This window comes from the organism of the source record quoted next, unplaced genomic scaffold (genome assembly GCF_019419815.1).
Source record: "Pyrus x bretschneideri cultivar Hongxiangsu unplaced genomic scaffold, Pyrus_bretschneideri_v1 Contig10, whole genome shotgun sequence".
In the NCBI taxonomy this organism is placed as follows: domain Eukaryota; kingdom Viridiplantae; phylum Streptophyta; class Magnoliopsida; order Rosales; family Rosaceae; genus Pyrus; species Pyrus x bretschneideri.
The window spans coordinates 9,436,456-9,463,183 of NW_025999391.1; the positions used below are offsets into that span (position 1 = coordinate 9,436,456).

The window sequence follows — 26,728 nt, forward strand, 5'->3', positions numbered from 1 at the left end:
GGGGTCCGGCTTCAATGTTAAGTAGCACTAACTGCATACCTTGGGGTCCGGCTTCAACGTTTTAGTTTTGTTTTAGCTGTTATATTTGATTTCTATGATTGTTTGATTTTTTATTTTTAATTTCATGCATTCGATTTCAGTAGTACTCAGGGCTATGAACCATTAAAAAAAGTGCATATCACCTAGTGCCACAAACCATTAAACAAAAGTGCATAATTTGATAGTAATTTTACAAGGTTCTGTTGATGTTACATTGTGTCCGCACATCAACCCTGCCTCCTCAGGGTTAGAAGAAGAGGAAATGAGGAGTTCGGCTAAGCCACACAATGAACAGCCTAATTTGGTATTGAATTCGTCATCCACGAGATTCGAACCTAATACCTCTCACTTCCAAGTAAAGAGGAATATCACCAGACCGTAATACTGAATGGTAAGTGAAGTAATGAATTAAGATTAAGATATAGACAAAATTGTAGAAATGATCCTTTAACCCAATTGGAGCAAGGTCCCTCAGCTAAAAATTCATGACCATTAGTCTCTTAACTCATCAAAATGTGCAGCTATAGTTCTATTCATCAACTCGGTCAGAATTTCGTCAAAATGAGTCATGTTGCAAGGACCATTGCCACAAATGAGTTAAAGTTGACGGACCATTGCTCCAATTGGGTTAAAGTTAAGGAATCATGTCTCCAATTGGGTTAAAGTAGAAGGATTATTGCTACAATTTTTCTCATTTTGTTTTCCATATTTTTCCCTTGATTTAGCCTCACATACATGGCACGCAACTTATTTTGATGGAAGTTCTGACGAAGTTGACTAAAAAACGACTATAGACGCACGTTTTGATTTGTTAAGGGACCAATGGTCACAAATTTTTAGTTGAGAGACCATTACTCTAGTTGAATTAGAATTGAGTGACCATTGCTACAATTTCCTCTAAAATATATATATAAGATTTCATTCCCTTCAACGTAAATGTTTATCCATCACAAATCAAGATTATAGTCTACAAATTTCTTGATTAGGTATGACAAGGGCCCAATAAACTCACAACTTTAACAATTGACACAAATCCTAAATTTTCAGCACTCTCACACATTTTTATCACCGAGTATCGTTCGTGTAAATCAGGCAGCAGGTTTCATAACAGTACACATTTAGTCAAGTACGTTCATCTATTTCAACCCTCAATTTTCCTCTCTAATGATATGTGAACAAGAGGGGAACAACCCCAAATGGTGAATTCATAACTAAATTTCAGAGTTACCTTTTGCAGGTTGCACACATGAGCAGCAGCAAAAGGGTTATAAAACATGCCGACCTTTTACAGCGTGCAATATACGCGGTGTGCGTCGTAATTCTCAAAACTTATGAAATTACAGATGCAGACGACCACGCACAAGGAGGTGTGAATTTACAGCATGACCTGAAAGCTAACTACGTGCAATATAAGACTAATGCTAAGAAGCAATGCACACCATATTTTCAAGAAACTGCTGGCCCCTTCAGCCTGGTCTCATTTCATAACTATCCATAAACATTCATGATACAGCGAAACATAAAAAATCCACACAAGGTACTTTGATCCATAATTAAAGAAGACAACAGTCGGATGTCAGTATCTGACATGTTCCTTACAGATCCGGAATGATGCCTACTAGTACTCCACCGAACGCTTTGCAACTTCAGCCTGCATACGGGATTTAGAAATGTAAATGCACTCACTGTACACCTAAGTACAAAATTCATGACACATTCATAGTACTTAACAGCCTTATAAAATGAGGCATAACCTTTCACATGAATATTTTAGAACTTGTGTTGAACATTTATGCCCCAGTTTGTTCTAAAATATTTTTGAACTTGTGTCGAACATAATATCAATTTCATAATCTTATACTCTCAGATGCTTGATATCAATCATTATCCGCTAGACCTATGATGATAGAAATATAACAGTAGATTCATTTGACACCATGAATCTTTAGGATTGAACTACCATGAAACTGAAGTTCACTCCATTTTTAACAGAAGAGGGCTCCACGGTAGCACAATATTAAAAATCTCAAAAAATGCTAGAAATAGGGTTGAGGTAAATTTCGTATCTCAAAAGCATTCCCAACGCCTTTATTTCGTTGGACCAACACTCAGTAAGAGTTTTACCAAAGCAAGCGTTAAGAAGGAGAAGCATCAAAAAGCATTACCTCAAAACCACTCTTCAAATGGTCAAGTTCCTTGTCAAGATCGTTAATAGCCTGGTTGTATGCTTGCATTGGTGAAGACTGGCTGCTTGTGTGAATCTACAAAAACACCATTTACAGGTTCAGGTCACAACCACAACATTATATGAGCACTTCTACTTCTCTTTTCATGATTAGCATTTTTTTCCTTCCTCTTTTTTGTTGCAGAGGATAAGTAATCATAGAGAATTAAATTGGGAAAACTGACCCTGACAATAATTTTGTACTGAAGGGGGTGAGGAAGCTTGTAGCCGGCAAACAAAACATTCTCGTCCCTGTGTAGCTGCCTGAATGCCACAATTTTCATAAGGAAATTATTAAATAGTATTTTGTCAAGTTTATATAAGTTATCTAAGAATGAGAAAAAGTTAAAAAATCAATAAAAACTTGAACTAAAGGAAAAGGGCTGCATACATGCGGAGGATGTTGCCGATCGTGTGGTCCTCTCTCTCAATTGTAAACGATGCTGCATTGATGATCTTCGTGTCCCTCTCGTATGACACCCTGCAAAGAGAAAAAAAAAATAAGGATTCAGACTTTATACTTCAAAAAGGAGCTGAAATTTTTTCCAGAGAGATTATGATTACTTTTTTGTCCCCTCAGGGACGACAAATCGTTCGTATCGGTCTGGAGCATTCATGGTAGTGTTTCCTTCTGTCTCTCACGGACTGAGGATTAGCTCTTTCTTTTTCGTGGGGCGCAACTTACTGAATACAAAACAAGGACAATGTTTACACAACTATTCCTGAGACTCTGAAATTTGAATGTGATAAAATATTAGAGCACAAATGATATACAGTTTGACTAACCACTGGCAGCTACTTATGGAATTGTACAATGAGATAGTTGTATATAGTATAAGCACGTCAAGAGATTAAAGTACTCTCTATACCATAGCAGGGGAAGCAAGTATATTTTGAGTACATATGTTAGTAGTGAATAAACATGCATAAAGTAATGGTCTGTACAAACCAACATATCAAGAGAAAAAAAATCAGATACTAGCAGTAACAAGAACCAGATATAGACAAACTGCTGCAGCCCAGACCAACAACTAGGGAAGAATGAATGTATACACAAATCATTTTATTTTATTAAAAAAAAACTTGCAGTATTAACTTTGAACCAAAAGTATAGGCAAAAAACTGATTGTTTATACGGTAACCAAAATAATCTGAATTGCTGAGACAGCTAACTCGATCTCACTACTGAATGCTGAGCATGAAAGCCTCTATCTTTATACTATATCAACAAAATACAAAATGAGCACAAGTCCAAATAAGCCACAACCAGAAACACAACCGTAATCTTATCATGGAACAATATGTTTAATATCCATAAAGTCTGGTTTGAGTTTGCTATCAAATTTAAAATAAAATAAAAACGAAACTTTTATGGAGTTGAATGAAAAAATTTCACTTTTGTTCTCTTGAATATGTTTTCTACCCATTCATCTTTTCACTGCTTCATACAATAACAAATTCATCGTTTGTAAAATTACAAAGAGGGTATTTTCATATGCCCACAGAACCCAATAAATTGAATCTCCTAGTAAAAAAAACTACCATTATCCCTCTCCATTTCCCAATATTTTACTTGTAATCACAATCGGCACGAAAATAAAATAAAAAATCCTAAACCCTCCTTCAATGGCTCCTAACCCTAAACCCTAAAAACCCTAAGCCCAAAGCTTCAATCCCTCTTGGGAAGAACAGCCACCCAACCTCCACTAACAAAGGGAGGCTGATGTGCAGCAATGGCGAAAAAACCCCGCCGTATATCCAACCCAGAAACCGGAGAATCAACCAAAACGAAGAAAACCCAAACAATAAAAATAAATAAAAAAAATTAAATTCCCCATTCCAATCGTAACAACAATCAGAGAGATCAAAAAATTCAGAAAAAAAATTATAATAAAAATAATAATACTAGTAACGGAGAAAACGAGAGCTGAACCTGGACTCACGTAAAGGAGAGAAGCAGAGCGTGAGAGCACTTACGATCTAGCTGTGCTGCGAGCGAGGACGAAGCTGTAAAGAGAGAGAGAGAGAGAGAGATATTCAGAGACGTTTGTGGGCTCGGGAGCCGTCGACTTATGAGTTTCTTTGGGCTTTCCAGTATTATTTACGTAAGAGTAAGTCCACCCTCAAAAATGAGTTGGCCCAAAGTTCATTTAATCCACCTAAATAAATAGTAATTAACTTGATTAAACAGTAATTGTCTAAGTGTATCTTCCTTCCTAAAAAATCAGCTGGCCCAAAATTTACTCAATTCGTATTAAAATATTATTAATTTTTTTTATAAAATAATAAATAAAAAATTATTTTTAATTTCGAATAGAATTTTTAACCAATTAACCAATCTTATCACGTCACGTGTTATTTTTTGAAAGTACAATTTTTATAGAAGATGGTTAGGTATTTATATATATATAAAATCATTTAATTTTTTTTCTGTATTTTTAAACATTTTTTATTAAGTTAATTAATCTGGACTGTTGGATTTCAAAAAGGTTGAAATCCTACGACCTAAAAGTGGACACATGACCCACGGTGAGATTCTAACATTTTTTTTTTAAGTCTGGAACGCGCGCCTACGAGCATGTGTTTTCCACATACCAACCGCAAAAAAAGAATCAGTTGTGGCTGACATCAGTATGACGTCAGATAGGCCAATTCCTCACTCAGCCCATTCTAGGTCAGTCTATTTGTGGGGTGGAGTGGTTGTTTTTAGGTGCTAGCCTATTTTTTTAGACTTTGGGCCAGCCTCCAAAGAAGGGTTAGACTTGCTCTAAGGTTGCCCAAAACTTTTGTGTTACGGACCTGGCCTTTTTGGTTGAAACCTTTTTATATTTTTTAATACAACTGTATATTTATATTATGGTAGGGTGAAATGATTTAGTATTGAACTCGCTATTTACGAGATTTGACTTGGAACCTCTCACTTACAAGTGAAAGAAATACCACTTTATTGCAGTACTAAGTAATGGTTTAACTTATAATTAAAATGTGGATTTGTTTTGGGGCTTATTGGCTTGGGTTGATAGCAATTGAACCTGTTTACCACTTAATATCACGGTCTAGTGATATTTTTCCTCACTTGTGAGTAAAATGTCTTAGGTTTGAATCTAATAAATAACAAGTTTGATACCAATGTATTCCTCTCAACCCTTAGTGTGAATAATATTGTTGTATCAACAAAACAAAACAAAAGGTTAAGATTGGTTGCCACTTAGTTAGGGATAGACCTACAGCGGGTAATCTATTTCTACACGATAAGAAAAATGTTATTTTGATGATTTTAATTTTTAAACTACTAAAAAAAACTTACTATAAAATACAATAGCCATAGTGTATATGTATATATTGTATATTAAAAATGTATTATTATATTATTATTCTATATAAATTTAAAAAATATATTATTTATTTATTTATTTATTTTAATAGTATATACTATAGGCAAAAGAGTGAGATTAAATGTAACATCCCACATCGCCCAGGAAAGTGGATTCTGTAAACCTTATATGTATATTATCATCTCTACCTATCACGAGACCTTTTGGGAGCTCACTGACTTCGAGTTCCGTAGGAACTCCGAAGTTAAGCGAGTTCGCGTGAGAGCAATCCCAGGATAGGTGACCCACTGAAAAGTTCTCGTGTAGGTTCCCAGAAACAAAACCGTGAGGGTGTACTGGGACCCAAAACAGACAATATCGTGCTACGGTGGAGTCGAGCCCAGAATGTGGTGGGGGCCTGGGGCGGGATGTGACATTAAAAAATTATAAAACACATTAAAATTAAAAATATCAAGTAATTTTAAAAAACCAAACACATTAAAAAATTATAATAATTAATTTACAAGTGCGAAAAATGTGAAAAAAAATATGTAAAGGCTCGTGATCGCTTTTGCTACGCTTTGAGTATGGGTACATCATCGTTTAAAATTTTAAAACCATACAAACCCTCATAAATAGTATTTTTAAGAGCGTTCAAAATAAATAAAATTCATAATCATTAACGTACAAGTCTGAAAAATGTGAAAGCATTTATAAACGTACAAGATTTCCCAACTTTGAAATGCAACTCCCTTCATTTTCCATATCCAAGAACATTTGGTATTTTATAGTAATGTACTAATGTTTTTTCATTAGGCTCTTATTTTGGAGTATGTAATACTTAAAAGACAAACTTTTTTTTTATGCTTCAAAGTAATATTTATGTGACGATGCTGTCACATCCCGGCCCTGGCCCCCACCACATCCGGGGCTCGACTCCACCGTAGCACAATATTGTCTGCTTTGGACCTCGACCACACCCTCATGGTTTTGTTTCAGAGAACTCACACGAGAACTTCCCAGTGGATCACCCATCATGGGATTGTCCTGGTGCGTTACTCGCTTAACTTCGGAGTTCCTACGGAACCCTAAGTCAATGAGCTCCCAAAAGGTATCGTGCTAGGTAGAGATGAGAATATACATATAATGCTTATGGGATCTACTCCCCTGGGCGATGTGCGATGTTACAATCCACCCCACTTAGGGACCCAACGTCCTCGTCGGAACACTTCCGGCCAAGGATTGGCTCTGATACCAAATTGTCACATTCAAGCTCAAGCCCCCACCACATCCTGGCCTCGATTTCACCGTAGTACGATAGTGTCTGCTTTGGACCCCGAGTACGCCCTCACTGTTTTGTTTCTAGGAACTCACACAAGAACTTTCCAGTGAGTCACCCATCATGGGATTACTCTCGCGCGCTACTCACTTAACTTCGGAGTTCCTAAGGAACCCGAAGTCAATGAGCTCCCAAAAGGTCTCGCGCTAGGTAGAGATGAGAATATATATAAGGCTTACAGGATCCACTCCAGTGGGCGATGTGGGATGTTACAATGCGGTGTGCATGTACTAATTTAGTATTATGTTTTCAATTTTTTGGGGTCAAATTATGTTTTTCATTTTCATTATTTATTGATTTAAAATATAATTTTTTTTAACAGGTAATGAGTCGGGTCTTATTACCTAATAATATTAACGGGTCAATTTTGGGTCGGATCATATTGCTCGTTTACTTTAACTGGTGTTGCATGACACGACCCAATAAGATATCGAGCATGTCACAAAAACGACACGAACATGAAAAATATGACACGAACATGAAAAATATGACACGAATGCCAGGTCTAGTTAAAGATGGCAACTGTTCGGTTTGGGGACAGAAACAACTTATTCATCCCCATAACCATGAAAATTAACCATATCCGTAGCCGCAAATTAACCATCGGGGATTATCCATGAAAAAATATTATTTGTTTGCGCATTATAATTTAAGTGCTCTTGATAAGCCAAATATGATAGCACGTTAAGGCAAATTGGTCCCATGAAAAAAGGAAGGAGATGCAAATAAAACAATTACTATGGGAGAAAGACTACACAAATTATCAAATAATTCCAATATTTGTGAATATACATATACGTTATATTATATATATATTATTTGGAGAGGCTTCGGGGACAGATAATGATCGGAAACTCCTATAACCAGATCTAAAACCATAACCGAATCAATATTCATGGTTTTTCCCAGTAACTGAAAAATAACCGAATTTCACACCCAAATTCGTCTCATTCGGACGGTTATTCACAGTTATTAGGTTTAATGGATTGAATTGTCATCCCCTACGGTCTAGTAAATTCCTCCTCACTTAAAATTACGAGGTCCTAAATTCGATTATGTGAAAGAAGTGTTCGATATCAATTTATTATGGATGACCTGCTGCCATAAGGCCTAACATGAATTCTCAAGCCCGTGGTGTATATATTGTTGTATTAGGTAAAAAATGAAGTTAAATCAAGTGTTATGTCCCCAAACTGTCTTGTTATTTTTTAGGTTGTGTGAAAGCCAAGTTGGAGGGTAGAGTCAACCACGATGTGATGACTTAGTGGTTAAAGACGAATTTCAAACCTCTATTTCACACAGCATGTCTTGGTGAATCACATGATAGTGGCCAACGGGAGGCTGAAATGTCTTTGTAAGTCTTCTCAGTCCCTGAAAAAGTGGATCATTTTTTAAAATTAAATAAAAAAGTTTGGAGGTTAGAGTCTAGAGGGATGGAAGAGGATGTTGAGTCACTTGACATGGTTTGATCCTTGTTGATTCAATTATTTACTTTTAAATTCTCCACCCCTTAGTGTAAATAATATCGTTTTTTAAAAACAAAAATTTATTTACTTTTAATGAATGAGTGCTAAGTATAGCTTTATTCATTCTTTTAAATTATAAATTATTTTCAAAATTTTCTCCCCTTAGACAAAATTTCAAATTTCCTTGCATTGGACATGCTCAAGGTGTATCAACTAATTCTTGCACTAGACCCCCATCATGTATTCATCTAATTACTTTGTTTTGCTTCCAAGTTTGTTTTTTGTCAATTGTTCAGCCATTAACAAGCTGTTGAGGTTCGAGTTGAGCATTCCCCACCCGTTCGCTTAATACGAAACGATTGATCCGAGGACAGGCCTACTATGGTCCAACGCATTAGTTAGTTTAGGTCACAAACATTATAATTTAACTCACAAGTCTGACTTTAGACATTTCTAAATTGAGGGACTTGTACGGATCCAATTTTCTGTCTCTTCCCCAATCATTTTGGAGCTTCTTAAACACAATCTTCATGCCATGTTTTGACGGCCACGGTCACAAAGGGTCACAAATTAACGTATCATAACATAGGCGGACAAAGAGAAGGGGTCGATAATTCATGAATCCAAGGTGTAGTATTGATAGAAACTCTCCGACCTGTATTTGCCTGCCCGACTTCTAATTCGGGTAGGTTGGGTTGCCACCAAATGCAAATAGTGTGTAGGTTTTCAGTTCAATTACATGTACGTAGTATTTACATTCCTTTTATTGACTATTCAGTACTTGCACACAACAAAAAGGCAAAGCAAGAAATACAAGAAACCGACGTCCTAAGAAAAATTATACGAGTTAGATTATTTCCAGTCTCCAAAAATTTTCAATATTATCCCAAGATAACTAATAATAGCTCATGATTCAGTTGGAAAATTTACATTTTAGCTCCCCCGAAAAGCACCCCCATAACTTTATCTACAACATACGCATTTTCGAAAAGGAAATGGATCTAGATACAAGGATCTCCGAATCCCTTCCACGAGAAACAGATGGAAGCAAAAAGGATAAGAATGGGAAAACTCAGAGCACTTGGGAGCTTAGAACTTAAAGTGATTGAGTGTTTAACGATGATAATACCATCATATAAAAATAGGGTCTTACGTTAGAGACTGTACACCTTTTTTCTGTAGGAAGCGCGCGACTTTCATGAATCAGATCTGTCAACCTCTGCTGGCAAGTTTAGATCAAAACCACCTCCAAGACCCTCCTTCCTAGCACGCTTCCGAGAAGAGCATCCACTCTCATCTGAACTTCCAAAACCTGAAGGTTGTTCCAGTTCTGTCGATCCTCCTGCATTAGAAGTGTATTAGTAAAATCTTAGACATGTTAGCCTGAGTTTTCTATTTTGCGTCCACCATGTTCTATACAAGAGAAGATATTATGAAATTCTTCTTTAAACTGAACATGAAAGGAAAGCAAAGAAATGTCGATGGTTTGCAACACCAACAAATTTCTTTTAAGAACTACCAAGAACAAATAATATAACTACATTACATTGCTTTTGTTCATCGGAAAAATTAGTCATATGACTGCTGCAGACCAGGGTTTTATAAGTACAGTCTATCCAATGGAAAATACAAAATCACAATGCCAAGAAGATACAATGCGTTGCTAGTTGGAAGAGCTACTAGACTGGTAAAACGACATAGGAAATCTGTGATAACCACTAGACATTGTAAAACAAAGGTCCAAGTTTCTTATCTTTCTACCGGGATTCCAATCAGATATAAGTTTCTCAATAATCTATACAACTACAAGAAAGGTGAAAGAAGCTGACCACAGAAGAAGCAAAAAAGCCTTCAATTTTCGATATCAACTTCAGGTTAAAACATTACCTAAGCAGCAAAAAAACTGATCATAAGCTAACAAATAACCATTGAAAATAAGGGAAGACTATATATTTAAGCTATAGCTAGACATACCAAGAACACTATCGGCAGATGAAGATACATGCTTAAGTTGTACTGTAAAAACATAAGTAAGAAGAGGCATAGTCAAATATATAACCTAACATTTTTAATGATCATAATATCTATAACAAAATTTCAGCATGCAATCTGGCTCCCGAGTATACCACAATAACGATACATAAAAAGTTGATAGGTTCAACTACACTCAATAATGCTTAGATGTTTGAATACCATACTTTTGATTCTTTTTTGTTAATTAGGACATCAAGGGAGGCAGAAGGATTCATGGAATCGACTTTACCGCTTGTGCCGCAATGCAACACCGGACCTTTATCAGCATTATTGACCCAACTAATGGGAAGGTCTGATGCCTTCTCAATGCCCTTTGACTTGTAAGGAGCTATGTTGTGGATACCAAGTTGTAGAGAGCCCAATAAATCAGTCTCAATACAGTCATACCTGCATTCAGTTTAAAAAACATGTGTAGATGAGCATCACATATATACACAAATACATTCATAACTACATTTTCTAGAGAGTTGTATCGAGATATTTTCAGGCACTCACATTTTCTGACATAGGGTATCTGTAACTGCCGAGAGATTGATCACTTGCATCCTTATATCCATAACTTCATTCTCACTATACTGATCAAAAGGCGACTCCAAACACTTGGATAATTTCTCAACATTTTCCTCAAGTTGCTGCTGCTGGTCCTCAAACAAATTTTGTTTTATTTCCCTTTCCTCCGTTGTCATCTCATCCTTAAACAGCTCTTCTCCAAACATATAAAAAGCAAATGGGTACGAATATGAAAGAACCCTCCTTGATCTGAAAAGTCTGGAGAGTCCATTGTTTACCCAACTAAAATCTCTGAGATTCGAGTCCTTCTCCTCTGAAATTGACACCTTCTTTTGTATACTCTCCTCCAAGTTACTTTCAAGCTTAAAGGAATCAGTATGAGCTTTGTAACGGTTATGATAGTGCATATACCGGTAAAGATCCCGCTTTGCCCTCTCAGCATTTTGTTCTTTGTCTTCTTTGTACCGACCACAGCTATGACCTGCAATACTTGACCACGTATGGTTTCGACCAGTCGCTCCACCACATAGCCAACTGGCATCCAGAGTAAAGAAAGTACAAATCAGTTTCATACCTCCAAAAGCAGTCAAAAGATATCAAAACTATAATGCAAATCTTTGCTCATTTTTAAGCTTGTCAAGCCTGTAATGGCAAGGGCATGCATCAAGTTACAAAGAACGTTAAAAGTACAAGAAAAAAACAATAATACAAGTACATCAATCGAAGGGAGCAAGAGGAAGGGGAAAAAAAGAAGAAAGAACCCTCACCAAAATGCTTGTCCACAGATACAGCTCACAAGGTTGCAGCCACCATTCTTCTCCACGGGTTTGTGACATTTGGGACAAGGTTTTGTATGAACTGTGATCCAATTAACTGTCTCTGATTCATCTCGGCACTTCTTGGCCCAAAGCTCCCACATTAAACATGAACAAGGTGAATGAGCTTGTGACAAACAACTGAAACAAAATTGTAGACCACATGAACATTCTATCTCACAAAACTGATCATCCTCCACGCGTATTGCATTCCCACAATGAGGAGTGCTTGGGCACCACTTAACCCTTTTATTGTCCTCAATATATGACTCAAGAAGAAAACGGTCAAATTTTTCAGCAAGCTGGGGATGCTTCTTACTGACTAGATTTCTGACAACGGCTTCATCACAAATGGCATTGCATTTGTGAGCCATGCACCTAATGCGCTTACTTTGACCCTCATTTATCTTTACGACGAAATGCTCTGTCCAACCTAAATAAGATAGAGAATGTTAAATTTATGACAGTTGCTACATGATAGAAAAACAAAGCACATGGAATAAGAGACCTAAGTATGCACATATTACTACATATATATACACAAGTACAGGATGAAGAATAAATCCAAAAATACCATTCGATGAACTGCATACTAATAATCGTACAAAACCACAAAAGAATAAACATGGTAACATTCAAAAATGAAAAAGACGGGTAGAATACTTACAAGTGTTGCAAAAGCAATGTCCACAATCCATTTTTGTCGTCTCATTACTAGGTACATCTTCTATACAAATAGCACACATTACTGGTGAATTGGGAGGTGATGGATCAAGATCGTGATGCTCAACGACAGTTACACCTGCTTCAGCAAACAACCAAGATTTTCCCTTCTCTACATACACTGCAAAAAGCTTATCAACATCCCAGCGATGATGAATAAGTAAAGTCCTGGCATGGTGCTCCCTAAGGAATAGCATTTCCATCACCCTGCGCAAATCCTCCTTCTGCATAAACACAACGCCATTGAAACGTTATCTTAAACCGTAACACATATTAGCGAGGATTTATAGCAAAACAGTGAAGACTATTCTTTCCCTACCTGTGCAGTCAAAAGAGATTCTTTGGTAATCACCTGCAACAGTACAGAAACACCGTCAAACTCCCAAATAAGTACAGAACGACAGAGCCAAAACTTATTTGACAGAAATACCCAAAAGCAATAATCATATGAAATGTCGAAAAAAATGCGAAAGTTATTAAGAGAGTGAAAAGCAACCCAAATTCCAATACACCAAAAAGTTAGGTCTTTCGAATTGAAACAAACAACATATATATGCACGCGCACAAACAAAACAAGCAAAATATACACAGATTTTATTAATACCATGAAAACCCATAAAAAATTACGGTAAATAAATAAATAAATAATTGAAATTCAACTCCTATTGATTGCTGGAAAGAGCTGAAACCCCCAGAAAACAATCAGAAAACCTTAGTAGTGGCGCCCTTGGGGGGAATCCACTGAAGATCACAGTCTTCATTCTCGATGACGTCGAGAGAGTCCTGATCGGAGTAATAGTACTCCTCGTCGTTGCCCAAGCAATCCTCCATGGATTATTTATATCCCCCAAACAAAAAAAATCGAAACTTTAACAAAAAAATTCAGAAAAAATGATTTTTTTTTTTTTTATTGCAATCGAAACGAACAGGCAGTACGCGCATGCAAGGAATTCACGTAGGGACGAATTGGGGGTTTCTTCCCAAGAGAGAAGATAGATTGAATTTTGGGATTGAATTTGGAAGACGAGGGTTTGGTGAGGGGGATGGAGGAGCTGGACGGCGTCGTTTGAGCTGTTAAGGGAAGTGGAGAGATGGATCTAGTTCAAGTGGTGGATTTTGGGTGCGAGTCTGGAGAGGTTGGGCTGGGAAGAAACTCAACTGGAAAGTCTGAATGCGAGGGAGTTTTAGGGAAAAACAATTTTGGGACGGAGGAGGCCTCTTCGGTTTATGCTTCTCTCTCACTCTCCCTCTGCTCAGAGATTTTATTTTATTTTATTTTACTATCGATATTATTTACACTAGAAAAATAGTTAATTTCACAATGAGCTAATAATAGTGTGGTTTAAATTTTCTTTGACGAGAATCAAACTTAAAACTTCTCATTTACAAGTAAAAAAAAATATCATCAGATCATGATCTACTAAGTAGTCTCATTTCCAAGAGTTTGGTCACAAATAAAAAAAAGTACTTAGAAATGTTAGCAAACAACTAATTTAATGGATTTTGTTTTATTTTTATCCTTTACCATATTTTACGAATAATTTTTTATTTTACACGATGATATTAAGAGTAAAATTGAGCTAAACCCATAAAATATGGGTTAGTAAGAGTTTGATATCAATCGCAAAGAGTCATTTTGTATTGGAATCAGTGAAAAAGATAATGAAAAAAAGTATGCATGATAGTTATTCTGAGAGTGTCCAACAATTTCTTTTAGTGCGCTGTATTAATTTGTTATTCTTATTTCTACTTAGACTAATTAATAAGGTACCATATACATCGAATGATTTTTGAGTGTCCCAACACAGCACAGCAACCAAAAATACTAATCTACTTTATTCAAAAATAGAATAAAAAATAAATTCAGCACCACTCACTACCATCTTACTAGCTTTTAGAATCCGTAAACATCAATACACTATGTTCGTCAGGTAATTTACAAATCACACAAAAAAAGTTGATGATATTTATGGCCTTAAGCTTACAAGGAAAAACGTGTATTATAACCCACCCTCATGAAAATTCCTGGTGCCACCCTTGGTTGAGTTGGCTCTAATTCTTGTTTTTAATCGTCATCGACTGCCCAGCACAATCCCAAGAGTCAAGCGAAAGGACCCTTGCTTGGGCTGCACTCTCTTCAGGGAATACTTCAAAGGGTGATGTGATTCAAGGGTAGATACAACTCCCCAAACTACTATTCAAGGAACCACACCCAAATTACATTGCTGTTTATGTTGAAATATCCCACCATTTTCGTGATAAAATCTCACACCTGACGAATTGTGCACGTGATAATTATCAATTTGGAGACAATATCTGTGTTGTTGGAATTGGACCTCTTGGTCCGTCTCTCTGATAATTATACAATTTAGTTATTCGAATGAAAACACAAGACTTTCGAGTAGTTAATTGCACCGAAAAAAAAATCCAAATCAAGCGTGGACAAGAAAAGGGAACACAAATTTCGTATAAATAACGCACGTTGACAGGTTAAATGTGTTATATAATTAGTTTTAACTTGGCTTTGAGATACAATCAAATGAATGTTACACCAGGAAAATAATGAATACAAGGTACAATAAGTTCATCTAACTATTGAGTTCATCAATGTTGGTTCGGAAAAGATAATCTTCGCCCTCTAACTCATCTTGAAAAAGACAAATAGACGCAGTCTCTAACTTCTCTTCACTCGATCCTTTATCATCCAATGATCTTCTTCCCTGAAACATTAATGTACTGTTAATCACATAATGGTCGATTCTGCGAGGGAAAAGGTTGATATAAGCCTCGACGAGCACACAAAATAGTATCTGGATTCTCGACTGACCTTCTTCAATGTATAGAAGAAGTAATGAAATCCATCACCAAAGGTACTCCACTCCACAGACCAGGTAAATTGTGGAGCATCAAAAAAAGGGCGCCTGAAATGTGGCTGTGGGACAACAATCCAAATAAGAACAGGTTTCTAACTAGGAAAAGTACTATGAACTTACTACATAGGTATATTACCTGTCCAAAAGAAATTGAGATGTAAATGCCATCCGGTTTCAGAACCCTATGTACACCCTCAAGCATCTTCATGACCTTGGTTACTGTTGCAGGCCGTGGATTCCACGGGTCACCACTATCAACGAACAGTACCTCCTTCATAATCAAAAATAGATTAAGCATTATACCCTTCTCGCTTAAGGTTTAGGTGGTGGAAAAAATCACAATTATATTGGTCACGGTAATCACTGATAACTTGAAATTGGACAAAACTTGAGGAAAACCATCTTAAATAGTAAATTTACCATGGTTCCTTTCTCAATAACAACGTCAAAACACTCATTGCTAAAAGGCAGGTCTAGCATGTCAGCTTCCAGAACTTTTATTTCTGAAAACAAAGAATATTGGAAAATATAAATAAGATTTTCTCTCTAATGCAAATCGACTGTGTTCCGAGAATCAGTTCAATTGAAGGAATTTAATAATGAGCTCCAAGGAAACAAGAAAAACTGTAACGGAGAGACAAAACAGTCCATTGTTCATTATGCTTGAGGATGAGAAAAACTTTTAATTAGGAACAGGAGCACCGAAAATCATTGAGGAGATAGCATACCAATGTCCTCCCAAAAGACAAGATTCAATCCAGATTACGCAGTTTAAAGTAGCAGCGAACAATTTTGATTCTGCTGTCCCCATAAAGAGTTTGTAAGTAATGAATACTAATTGTTCCAAGGCCTGACTACTATTCACATTCACCGTTTAGCCATTACATATTGTCAGAAAGTTATTTCTAAGGTCGGACACACATTGTAGCATATCTCTTATCAGAAAATAAATAAACAGATGTCCTGAGGTATACAAATACATGCACAGTATATATATCAGGTATAATATATTCACAAATTTTACAATACCAGTTTTTACGTTTGATGCTGCTTGTATAGATTGATTGATTATTGATAATCAAATTCTAATCATTAACTATAAACAACTTGGACCAAAAACTCCTCTTTCTGTAAATTTAGACAATCATCAAAAACCTTGAACTCAAATCACTTTAGCACAATTGAAACATGGGGAAAAGTAATAGGGTCTTAGGATCAGTATACAAGCAGATAATTCTAGTGTGTATAGTTTGTAGAATATCAAAGTTCAAACAGCACACCTTTAAAACCTTTAGACTGTAACTTCTTCTGCATGTTCTCTACGGCAACAGCAGAGAGATCAATGCATGTTATTTCCGTAACCCCATCTTTATACAACTCTTCGGACAATTGTGAGTTTCCACAACCCAGCTCCAACACCTGCACTATAGTCATTGCTCATCACCACTGCTTTATCCAACCCTTCTAAATGTAACCAATAAACATGATGCATATTCTTATTTAAGTATAAAAATAAAGTCGATGCAAATGAATCAACAATTTTTGTTCATTAGAAAAATTTGAATAACAGGAGCTCAGGACAATCGAGGCAAATGAAATAGGCGATATTCTGCAAGAAATAACAGCCTTTACAATTCCCACATAAAGTGTTAAACTATCCATCTATATCGTAACTTTAACTCAACCCGATTCGAATAACCAATCAATCAATTCAACCCATTCTCTCTATGCATCTTCCTAGCATAATATACTCCAGACCCAGAAATAATTGCCGGTTACTAAGCTAGAAAAGATACATTTCCAATAAATACACACATATATAAGATATATAAATATATATATATATATATAGAGAGAGAGAGAGAGAGAGAGAGAGAGAGAGAGAGAGAGAGAGTGAAGTTACAGAGGAATTGGGAGTGATATGTGATTGGATGAGGTGGCGAAAGTGAGAGTAGTCCTTGAGCCACTCGTAGTGCTCCTCAGAGGAGAATCGTTCGTCCCTGAAACAAACAACATCAATAGAACTATGAATTTGATTGAGAAAAAGAAAGGGAAAGGGGAAGATTAAAAATTACCAGTATTTGGGATCGAGGTAGGCGAGAGCAGTAGATGGTCCAACGCCATTTCTCTGGGTTCCGGTCGGGTATTGCTTTGTACCCATTTCACTGTTTCGGGTTTTACTTCTCCTCCCACTCAGACTCTGGCCGGTTGAAGCTTCACCGCCGGCCATAAACCCTGAAAAACCCCTCCAGTCTGCCTTGTTTTGTTTTGGTGGTTGGTGTGGGGGTGTTTTGGAGGAGTGGATGTTTCCGCTTTTGGGCTGAGCTGCTAAATTTGCTTTTTGGGCTCATAGGAAGCAGATTTGAGCCCTTTTCTTCTTTTAACCCCTTTCACATGTAACATTCTAATATCCTAACGATATTCAACATTTCATGAAAGTAACAAACTTGCAATTTGATTATTTAAACGTTAAATTTTCTTCAAAGTAACAAATTTGCAATCTAATATCCTAGAACATGTCTCGTATAAAAAAAAAAAAAGAAAAGGAAAATAGTTGGTTTGATTCTGTCATGCGCTTCCATATAAGCGAAAACGAACCAAACTAGACTTTGGTCTGCATGATTTGATTCGATATAAAATTACGCTTGTGTCATGTCAAAACCCATATCAAACCAAAACGGTCGGATTGGTTTGGTTCGGTTGGCTCTGGGCCCTCCATATAGACCCACTCTTTGTCACACTCAGCAAACTTTTGAAAACTTCAAAAACATAGGACTCATTTGTTAAAAGCAGATTAGGTTGTTTGGGTTTTTGCATATTGAGTACATAATCTGAAAGAAGAAAAGAAACATTTAAGAGATAAAACTGTAACATATACAGTGTTGGTATTAGAATATCCATGAATAATACTCCCGCAATTTCAGTTGCTTCCTCTTCATGAACATTAAAACAAACTTGCCAACACCCTGATGCAAAGTCCACATTTGTTCCAATGCTGCTGTTATGTGGGGGGCTTAGTTGCATGAATATGTGAACCTGCAGACAGTTTAGTCTCATATGACCGAGAAATACTCGCTTTCGTTCATTCAGAAGACAGAAAGTATGAAGAGTTTTGGGATCACTACCCGTAAACATTGATGGCAGTTATACTTTCTAGGATTTTAGGGATGGTACTGGTATTGGTGATGTTGGAGGCTTTAGCTCCTCATACCTGTTCATTATAAGCCTCAAAGGTTCAGTAAAGTTGTCCTAAACGAAAATCTGTCATATAAGCTAGGAGTATGTTCTAGTTTTAGTTTGTACTCCCCGCTGAGGCACTAAAGCATGACTAAGGACTCGTTTGAAAGTGCTTTTACAGTAACTGCAAGCGCTTTTAGAAAACATGTTTCTAGGTTCCAAAAGCACTTAAAGTGCTTCCTGCAAGAAACACCAATTATGCGCTTCTTGTAAGAAGCACTTCAAGTTCTTTTCCAAGGATTCGCATTTATACTGAAGATTGGTTCTAAAAACTTTTTACAAAAAACTCTTTCAGCCATTTTAAAAGCAATTCCAAACGAGCCCTTAAATACGTTTCTTCCTTGTGTACTTAATATAGTAAAAACGATCTTATGAAATCCCGTTGACCTACAAAAGTGCAACCATGAAGAAGCTTACATATAAAAAGGTGACTGCGGTCTTGGCTTTCGTTTGGTATGTTGCTCTTCCTCACTTTGTTTATTTTCAGCTGGAAGTTGCCCTGTGCTGTTTGAGGTATCGATTGGGGATCCATTGTTTGCAGCTGGGGCAGAGAAGACTGATACGATCGGAGGAGTAGGAGATGGTGATGAAGGGGGCTTGAAGTCGTCGTATCTGAAAACATAGCACGCCAACAATAAGTTCCTTTTTCTTCTTTGGATATATAAAACACCAACAATAAGTTCAATCCCTATTTCTCAGAACAATATAACTCACAGGAAAGGCTAATATTCGACAAAAAATAGCTGGATTTAACATAATATTTGAAATCAATAATTCATTGAGGCGAATCTTATATAATATGAAGGCAAAACATCCGTTCAATCAACAGAATCTTGTAGTTACTTCCTACAAGATCATTGCATTAGTGATTGTGCACTTACCAAATTTAAGAGTACAATGATCAAAGTAGCAAGAAGCAAAAAACACTTATTTTGAATACAAAAATAAAAATATGAGAAAATCCTTACACGTGGTAGGGTGAATGATAATGAGGTGAATCGCAGGGAGTAACCTCTTCAGCAACACTGCTTGTCTCAGCTTCCGGAACATCATTACCTCCACTTGATTGTGTGACAACTTCTACCGGAATTGAGGCATCCAAAGACGTTTTCTTGGGAGCACTTGGCGTTGGGCTCGGAGAGCTAGGTGGCTTCAAATCCTCATACCTATAAAAAATCATATCATCATACAGAAATTGTACCATATCTATGATGTGACAGGAAAGCATTGGAAGTAGCTTACGCAATGTAAGGCGAAAGGGGGCTTGTTATTAGCAATTCTTGTGAGACTGATTTTATCTCATTCGCGGAAGTTGTTATCCCTTCTGTGCTGGTTGGTGCCTCTGAAATGGTTGTTGACACAGCATCAACAACTTCCACATCTTTTTGGGTACTAGGTGGAGTGGGACAAGGTGACGACGGTGGTTTGAAATCATCATATCTGCAAAATAAAACAAAAAGAAAGCAATGTTACGTTTCATAATAACAGAGATAAGAAATGGTTAAAGATATTGGATTGACTTGAAATTTAACATATATAGGGACCACAACAGACTCTGGAAAGATGTGGAAAGATCTATAGTTTTGTACCAGTGCAGTGTTGTTCTTGTCATAAGAAAGTTAGATTATTAGATTTTCAGTGCCTATAATATGAGCTTACGAAGCATAAGGTGAGGTTTTCAGTGTCTATATTATGAGCTTACGAAGCATAAGGCGAGGAAGCCCTTGTAACTTTCTTTTCTGTCTGAATGCTTTCTTTCTCTATGATAGGTTTTGAAGCTTCCTGAGGAGGGGTAGCTACTGATTCTGCAGGTGTGGTATCTGTATCACTCACTTTGGTGGCAAGATCCGTGGTGCTTGGCAACGTAGTAGGAGATGTTGGTGGTTTGGCACTCTTAGAAAGCTCTGGATCAGCTGTGGGTGCCGCAGATGATTCCTGATGACACCATAGAGAGCGTCAATTTTGCTCTGACAGTTAAAAGGTAAAGTACTTCTACTTGTTTGAATAAAAGAACAGAGATATTCATGTTCAGGAGTAACGATATCTGTTATGAGGAAAGGTGAAAGAATGAAAGCTAGATAATACACGAAGCAATAAGGGAACTCTCCAAGGTTCACTTGGCAGCTGAAGGCTCACATATAAAACTTGAATGTATTTCTGCCCTTTTAGGAAAAAAAGGGGCTAAAGATTTCCTTAGTTACTTACTAAATGTTAGCAAAAGGAAGAACAAACAAACCTTTGGTGTGTAAGTGTAAGCACGTTGAGATGGTATCTTTGTGAGGAGTTCCTCCAAGGGAGTCAACGGAGCTGTTGTTTCTGCAATTACTTCCACTACTTTGAAGTAAGAAAGGCTGGGATTTTTGGCCGCAGAGGCCAGTAACTCTGCCACCTGAATTGATAAACAGAAGTATACTTTTACAGTTGATCGATAAATTCCAAGTTTCTCTAACCAAATTCAGATATATGTTAAGTTATGGACAGCATGAGTAGAAATTTTTATTTCGAAAACAAAAGCACCAGGATCAGGACAATATTTGATTTATCTTTAGTCTACTGATGTGACAGTTAAAACAGCAAAAACATTTTAGTTTTAACAGTACATAAAACGCAATCCAAGATGCCTGTCTCTATCCAAGAACATACATTAATACAATCAAAGGTAGGACAGAAGTGAAATACAGATGTTCAATTTTAAACTTTCTAATGACCTCACTAATTATATGGGTTTAGCCAAGTTGGGTAGGGTAGTATGCTTTACCCTTTGCACTTAAGTTCAAGCCCCCTTCCCGTAGTTTAGATGAATTTAGTGTAATTAGCCTATCATTTGTACGGAAAATGATTTAACTAAGTGAAGTCTTTTCATCCGCAGTAGAAAACATATATATGGCACAAAATTACAATCGATACACTTTTCAAACTATCTAGTGAAAAACTGTTGCATTTGACTCAGTCAAGGGAGACCAAATTATTATCTTGTTCAGAAAGAAAAAAAAAGAAAACGCAGGTGTTTGAGCCTCAGAATTAGGCTTTGTATTTTGTTTTGAATAAGCTGACTATATGGCCGATGTTACTACTTTTGGTTTCTAATTATTTTTCATCAGTTAGTGCTGAAAACAGAAACAGCACAGCATGGTGCACAATTAAGTAATCTTTACAGAAGGAATACCTGGAGGTTTGAAACTTGACCACCAAATAAAGTATCTTCCGTTGAGAGGGTAGTATTATGAGTTTCCTTGTAAGCATCAGTGGGCCGCTCCATTCCACCCGGTCTCACTATCTGAAGAAGACCGCAGATAAGAACTCAACGATCCAGCAACTTACAACCTATCTATTTCATTAATTTTTCTGCAGCAAATGTTGTGAATACTCACAGTGTAGGGAAGTCCACTGGATATCAGTGCTTCTTCTGCCTTTCTTTTCCAAATCAGGACTCCCCAAAATAAGCTTTATAAAAGAAGAGAAATTCAGTGTGTTCACCGAAATAAGAAACAAAGGGAGGCTGTTTCTCTAGACTTTTGAGTACATAGACAAGCAACAAATGATAATATATCAAATTTCTACCATGAGCCTGTAGACTTACTTTAAAATAGCTGCAGGAAATCCAATCTTGTTTGTTCCCAGAGACGTAAGCAATATGAAGTGGTTAACCTTTGCAGCAGTTGCTGCATCATTGATAGATACTCAAGATTTTCACATTTTTTATCTTAAAAGTTCAAAAAATATAACTGGATAGACAGTCAAGATTAGAAAATATTCTGAATACAAAGATCAGTTGGCACCATTTCTTTGCACTCCTCCCATCTATAACCGTTTGTACTTGTAAAAGATCACATAAACAGCTAAGCAGTAAAAGAACATCGTGTTCTCGCAAGTCGAGACTGGATGAATACTTTCCTAGAATAACTGTAAGTTATACCACACATGCTTCAGAAGCATGAGCTTTTTTTAGGGTAACATGCTTCAGAAGCTTTGCTAATCCAAAAAAAAAAAATGAAAACTTTCTCGATCCTAGGTGTTTGAAGAGTTCTACTTATGGGAATGGAAACTAAAAATATTCACAAATCTATTAAAATAAAATAAAAAAGAGAAGGCTCTAGTGGGTGTGTGTGTGTGGAGGGTACTGCAATAAGCCATAATGTTTTCATTGTAACTTCTTTTAGGTCTGCAACAAAAGCAAGATAAATAAGACTAAAACTCGATGTAGTTACATCACACAAAGATATAAGTAACATTGTACCTGCCACCAGTCAAAACCCTTTCTTACCTGCCTCAATAAGATTTTTGGTAGCTAGATAGTCAATTCGATATGGTCCAGTAACATCAAAAACCTCCTTCTCACTGGCACCAATGCAGCACAAGACCACTGATGCATTGCCCAATGCTGGTCTAATCTGATCTGGTTTCTCCAAGTCACACTCCACAATTTCAAGCTTTTCTACAGCTGGGCTAAAAATCAAAAGCTACCTGTTATTTGCTATAAGCAAATATTGTTAAGGTAATATCTCTTTATCAAAACCTTATCTCGCTCCTCTTTTTCACTTTGTCCTTTTTTTTTCACTGAAAATTTTATAGAAATCAAATGCAATAAGAAATTGATAGTTCTAAAGTCTTTAATCTTACGCTGAATCCCTTCGTCGAGCTTTATTTGTTTAACACTCTGCAGATGAATTGATTTATCAGTATAAATGTGATTAAGGAAAGTGGTGCATAAGTTATAATATCACCAATCAAATTCATACTTGCACAAGAGTTTGCGCTCTCTGAGCACTCCTGACACCAGCTCTGACTTGGAACCCAAGTTTCAAAAGCTCCCTGAATCGCACTAAGAAAGCTTAGAAATTTAATAAAACAGGTCTCAGGTTGGAAAAGAAAATCACCTAAAGGCAGAGTCAGCAGCAAATGATAACCTTACTGTTCGTGAACCAACTTTCCCAGTAGCACCGGCAACAAATGCAAGATTCTCATTCTTAATATTTCCTTTTTCTGGAACTGGCTCAACTATCTCTGAGCTGAACTTTGTGGTGCCTTGTAAAAACAGTAAAAATCAGTTACAGATAGGTTAGGAAGGAGTTACAGTGATTACCAATTTACCATTTCAGCACATACCTAAACAGAGGAAAAGCCCCTTAACTTTCTTTAACATATAGGTAAGATAAGATTGTGACATGAAGTAGGTTGAATACGTTCTAAGGCACTTCCTTATGCTCTATTATTTCCTCACCATTCTGTAGCCAGCTTATGCAAGCCAGTAGCATATATACTCTTACAAGCACTGATTCATAATTCACATCTCCAAGAGTATATCGAATTTAAGTATGCCTCACATCCTAAATGGGAAGCTAGTGCAACAAAGTGCTAGACTATGATGGTGAATTCGAAGCTAATGGAGAAACTGTTGACATTGGTGACACAAGCCTCAAAATCTTACTATAAGTGTAGGGTTTCTAGACTATATTGAAATTTCATCTCTCTAAATGCAAATGACACCTACTTTTGTTTGATAACTTGCAAGTGCTCCACATCAGTCCCTTCCTACCATTAATAAAAACAAAATTTCCTTTCTCTACACATACATTTAATCGTTTTTAATCACTTCTACCGAAACACTCCCAAACAATCCCTTAATGTAGCTCATTTTCTCGGTCTAGTTTGCTCTCTCGCAAAATATCTGCAGAACTAGCAGTAGCAGGAGGATTAGGGAACATGATGCAGGTGGTGAAGTAGGTAAAATTTTAGTACATTTTGAATGTTGGATTGGATCATATCATCACTACATTTTTATAAATACATAGAAAAACACAAATAAACAATAGTAAAATCATGATAAGATCAAAAATTCCAGAAGAACGAAAAAAAAGGGGCATCATATCATTAATCAAAATTAAAAGCATAACAAACCCATTTCAACGAAACAGTAAAAGAAATATTACATACCTGAAGCTTGAGCTTTGACATGAAGAAATCCAAGCTTCCTAGCATTTGGGTACCTCTTGGAATTGGAAAATTTGAGGGTCTGGCCAAGCAGAAGGGGTTTTTCTGCAAACCTACTTTGGGATAAAGAGGAGGGAATCGTGGTCACATTTGGTGAGTGCAGAGAGCAAGCCTCCATCGCAGTGGAGTTTCAAGCGTTCAGAAGCTCACCAAAAGCTCAGAGCTTTAAACAATTGGAGGCAAATGAAAGGTTTTATTATCTCTTGAAACTTTTGAGTTTGGCAGATGTGGCACCCTCCACAGTCCATGGATATGATGGACCCCGCGCCAAATTTCCTCTGTCACAGATTAAAGAAATTTTTCTAGGTATCGAAACACAGCACGATACATTAAGTGTGTGTTTTTTATACATTAAATGTCATAACACAAGTGGTTAAATTGTTTTTAAATATAACCTCTTGTATTATAAAATTAATATACCAGACCGTATTTCCAGCATACTAAAAAATCTCTCCACATATTGTGGCTTGGTAGCTGCCAATTGGCTACATCTGCTTCCATTTTTACTTCTAATAGGACTTTCGGGGAGTCGTACGTGACCATAGATTTAGGTCCAAGAGCATCTCCAATTCAAAATGAGGTAACAATTTGGCAGCAAAGTTAAATTTACTGTGTCACAAAACAAAAAAAAAAAAAAAAAAACGTATTTGAAGATGTAACTAAGTTAGCAAATTAAAGAATTAATAACTGTAGAGGACGGCAAAAAGATACACCCATCCCTAGGTTAATTCAATATCATGTGTATGTTATCCATGAGGTAGTTACACTTAGACATGCTCCTTGAGGGAATTATTTTTTTTTGTGTCAAACATAATAAAATTCATTAATACACATAACTATTACAAGGTAAGGAAAACTTAAAAGATAGGCAGCTCAATACAAACAAGTAAAAGCAAAGTTCAAATTATTTTCTTTTTTTTAGTTTTTTTCTTCATGGGGTACAATTCAATTTCTCTATACATATATTTCTTCGAGTGCAATTTTCTTTTATTGGTTAAATTTCATCATACATATTCTATGGGTACAATGTTTTTGGGTTGTTTTAGTATATGTTCCGCATAATATAGGTACATTGTATTTGGCTGTTGCATTTTATGTACCCATATTGTGACATCCCACATCGCCCAGGGAAGTGATCCTTAAATATATATATTCTCATCCCTACCTAGCACGAGACCTTTTGGGAGCTCACTGGCTTCGGGTTCCGTAGGAACTCCGAAGTTAAGCGAGAAGAGGGCTAGAGCAATCCCATGATAGAAGAGGGCTAGAGCAATCCCATGATGGGTGACCCACTGGGAAGTTGCTTGTGAGTTCCCAAAAACAAAACCGTGAGGGAATGGTAAGCCCAAAGCGGACAATATCATGCTACGGTGGTGGAGCGGGCCCGGGAAGTGATCCGCCCTAGGCTGGGATGTGATAATTTGGTATCAGAGCCTTACCCTGGTCGCATGTGTGCCAACGAGGACGTCGGGCCCCTAAGGGGGGTGGATTGTGACATCCCACATCGCCCAGGAGAGTGATCCTTAAATGTATATTCTCATCCCTACCTAGCACGAGGTCTTTTGGGAGCTCACTGGCTTCGAATTCCGTAGGAACTCCGAAGTTAAGCGAGAAGAGGGCTCGAGCAATCCCATGATGGGTGACCCACTAGGAAGTTGCTCGTGAGTTCCCAAAAACAAAACCGTGAGGGAATGATAAGCCCAAAGCGAACAATATCGTGCTACGGTGGTGGAGCGGGCCCGGGAAGTGGTCCCACCCGGGTTGGGATGTGACACATATCCCTACATATCATTATATGTATATTGTTTTTCGTTGTAAAATGCATCCATTTGTCAATAGATCACCTTTGGTACATTTTTATCCATCTTGTATGAGGATTATAGGTAGCTTATGCATACTTTCATGGGGCCCATATTTATTGGAATGTATATGGGTACATTCTTTTTCGTTGATTTGAGAATATATCCATGTGGAGTTTTTTTTTTAGGTTCATTCAACTTTTTTTTAAGAATGTATCCATATTTTTTGGTTTGAAGAATCTATCAATGTTTTGTGCTACATTATTTTTTTTGGGTGATTTGATGAATGTACCCATAGTTATATACTAACCTTCAAGCACGCGCTCACGTGCGTGCAGAAAGCATTTTTTAAATCACAGCGTGC

General features: G+C 36.9%; 4 protein-coding genes across 10 annotated transcripts; all 4 read right to left on the reverse strand.

Annotated features, from left to right (window-relative positions):
- Nucleotides 1–1,458: 1,458 nt before the first annotated feature.
- On the reverse strand, nt 1,459–4,290 carry LOC103964138 (DNA-directed RNA polymerases II, IV and V subunit 11). 2 transcript variants are annotated; one of them, XM_009377034.3, is made up of 6 exons: nt 4,207–4,290; nt 2,828–2,947; nt 2,655–2,744; nt 2,449–2,527; nt 2,205–2,300; nt 1,459–1,690 (listed from the first exon to the last, which is right to left on the reverse strand). In XM_009377034.3, the coding sequence occupies exons 2-6, from the start codon at nt 2,878–2,880 to the stop codon at nt 1,658–1,660; spliced, it is 351 nt and encodes a 116-aa protein (XP_009375309.2). In that variant the 5' UTR covers nt 2,881–2,947; nt 4,207–4,290; the 3' UTR covers nt 1,459–1,657. The 2 variants fall into 2 exon arrangements, with proteins under 2 accessions (XP_009375309.2, XP_009375308.2); XM_009377033.3 differs by having other exon boundaries at nt 4,197–4,287.
- A 4,969-nt stretch (nt 4,291–9,259) lies between these two features.
- On the reverse strand, nt 9,260–13,676 carry LOC103964137 (probable E3 ubiquitin-protein ligase ARI2). Of its 6 annotated transcripts, none has more exons than XM_048568817.1 (8): nt 13,176–13,676; nt 12,784–12,816; nt 12,409–12,688; nt 11,694–12,174; nt 10,912–11,460; nt 10,646–10,803; nt 10,357–10,398; nt 9,260–9,724 (listed from the first exon to the last, which is right to left on the reverse strand). In XM_048568817.1, the coding sequence occupies exons 1-8, from the start codon at nt 13,293–13,295 to the stop codon at nt 9,579–9,581; spliced, it is 1,809 nt and encodes a 602-aa protein (XP_048424774.1). In that variant the 5' UTR covers nt 13,296–13,676; the 3' UTR covers nt 9,260–9,578. The 6 variants fall into 6 exon arrangements, with proteins under 6 accessions (XP_048424774.1, XP_009375304.2, XP_048424763.1 ...); XM_009377031.3 differs by lacking the exon at nt 13,176–13,676 and adding an exon at nt 10,212–10,269 and having other exon boundaries at nt 9,639–9,724; nt 12,784–13,169; XM_009377029.3 differs by lacking the exon at nt 10,357–10,398.
- Nucleotides 13,677–14,910: 1,234 nt separating this feature from the next.
- On the reverse strand, nt 14,911–17,678 carry LOC103964136 (EEF1A lysine methyltransferase 4). Its single transcript, XM_009377027.3, has 7 exons — nt 17,413–17,678; nt 17,241–17,337; nt 16,618–16,756; nt 15,758–15,840; nt 15,474–15,608; nt 15,292–15,396; nt 14,911–15,184 (listed from the first exon to the last, which is right to left on the reverse strand). Exons 1-7 carry the CDS (start codon nt 17,565–17,567, stop codon nt 15,053–15,055), a joined length of 846 nt encoding a protein of 281 aa, XP_009375302.2. The 5' UTR covers nt 17,568–17,678; the 3' UTR covers nt 14,911–15,052.
- Nucleotides 17,679–18,169: 491 nt separating this feature from the next.
- Nucleotides 18,170–24,747, reverse strand: LOC103964134 (protein TIC 62, chloroplastic). The gene is made up of 15 exons (XM_048568826.1): nt 24,509–24,747; nt 23,482–23,599; nt 23,314–23,386; nt 23,195–23,231; nt 22,839–23,015; nt 22,155–22,236; nt 21,946–22,018; nt 21,741–21,851; nt 20,811–20,963; nt 20,277–20,509; nt 19,817–20,014; nt 19,543–19,740; nt 18,992–19,186; nt 18,464–18,548; nt 18,170–18,375 (listed from the first exon to the last, which is right to left on the reverse strand). The coding sequence occupies exons 1-14, from the start codon at nt 24,681–24,683 to the stop codon at nt 18,491–18,493; spliced, it is 1,881 nt and encodes a 626-aa protein (XP_048424783.1). The 5' UTR covers nt 24,684–24,747; the 3' UTR covers nt 18,170–18,375; nt 18,464–18,490.
- Nucleotides 24,748–26,728: the final 1,981 nt, after the last annotated feature.

What these genes read in the sequence shown, in the direction of transcription:
- LOC103964138 (XM_009377034.3), bottom strand. Translation starts at nt 2,880, where the DNA reads ATGAATGCTCCAGACCGATACGAACGATTTGTCGTCCCTGAGGGGACA. An exon ending in GTCCCTGAGGGGACAAAAAA is followed by an intron (nt 2,745 to 2,827) that starts GTAATCATAATC and finishes TTCTCTTTGCAG; the next exon opens with GGTGTCATACGAGAGGGACA. An exon ending in ATCGGCAACATCCTCCGCAT is followed by an intron (nt 2,528 to 2,654) that starts GTATGCAGCCCT and finishes TGTGGCATTCAG; the next exon opens with GCAGCTACACAGGGACGAGA.
- LOC103964137 (XM_048568806.1), bottom strand. Translation starts at nt 13,071, where the DNA reads ATGGTATTAATAAAATCTGTGTATATTTTGCTTGTTTTGTTTGTGCGC. An exon ending in GATACCCTATGTCAGAAAAT is followed by an intron (nt 10,804 to 10,911) that starts GTGAGTGCCTGA and finishes AACTGAATGCAG; the next exon opens with GTATGACTGTATTGAGACTG. An exon ending in GTTGCATTGCGGCACAAGCG is followed by an intron (nt 10,399 to 10,645) that starts GTAAAGTCGATT and finishes ATGTTTTTACAG; the next exon opens with TACAACTTAAGCATGTATCT.
- LOC103964136 (XM_009377027.3), bottom strand. Translation starts at nt 17,567, where the DNA reads ATGGCCGGCGGTGAAGCTTCAACCGGCCAGAGTCTGAGTGGGAGGAGA. An exon ending in ACAGTCTAAAGGTTTTAAAG is followed by an intron (nt 15,841 to 16,617) that starts GTGTGCTGTTTG and finishes CTTTGTTTTCAG; the next exon opens with AAATAAAAGTTCTGGAAGCT. An exon ending in TTATTGAGAAAGGAACCATG is followed by an intron (nt 15,609 to 15,757) that starts GTAAATTTACTA and finishes TTGATTATGAAG; the next exon opens with GAGGTACTGTTCGTTGATAG.
- LOC103964134 (XM_048568826.1), bottom strand. Translation starts at nt 24,683, where the DNA reads ATGGAGGCTTGCTCTCTGCACTCACCAAATGTGACCACGATTCCCTCC. An exon ending in GTTGGTTCACGAACAGTAAG is followed by an intron (nt 23,387 to 23,481) that starts GTTATCATTTGC and finishes AGTGCGATTCAG; the next exon opens with GGAGCTTTTGAAACTTGGGT. An exon ending in CCAGTGGACTTCCCTACACT is followed by an intron (nt 21,852 to 21,945) that starts GTGAGTATTCAC and finishes GGTCTTCTTCAG; the next exon opens with ATAGTGAGACCGGGTGGAAT.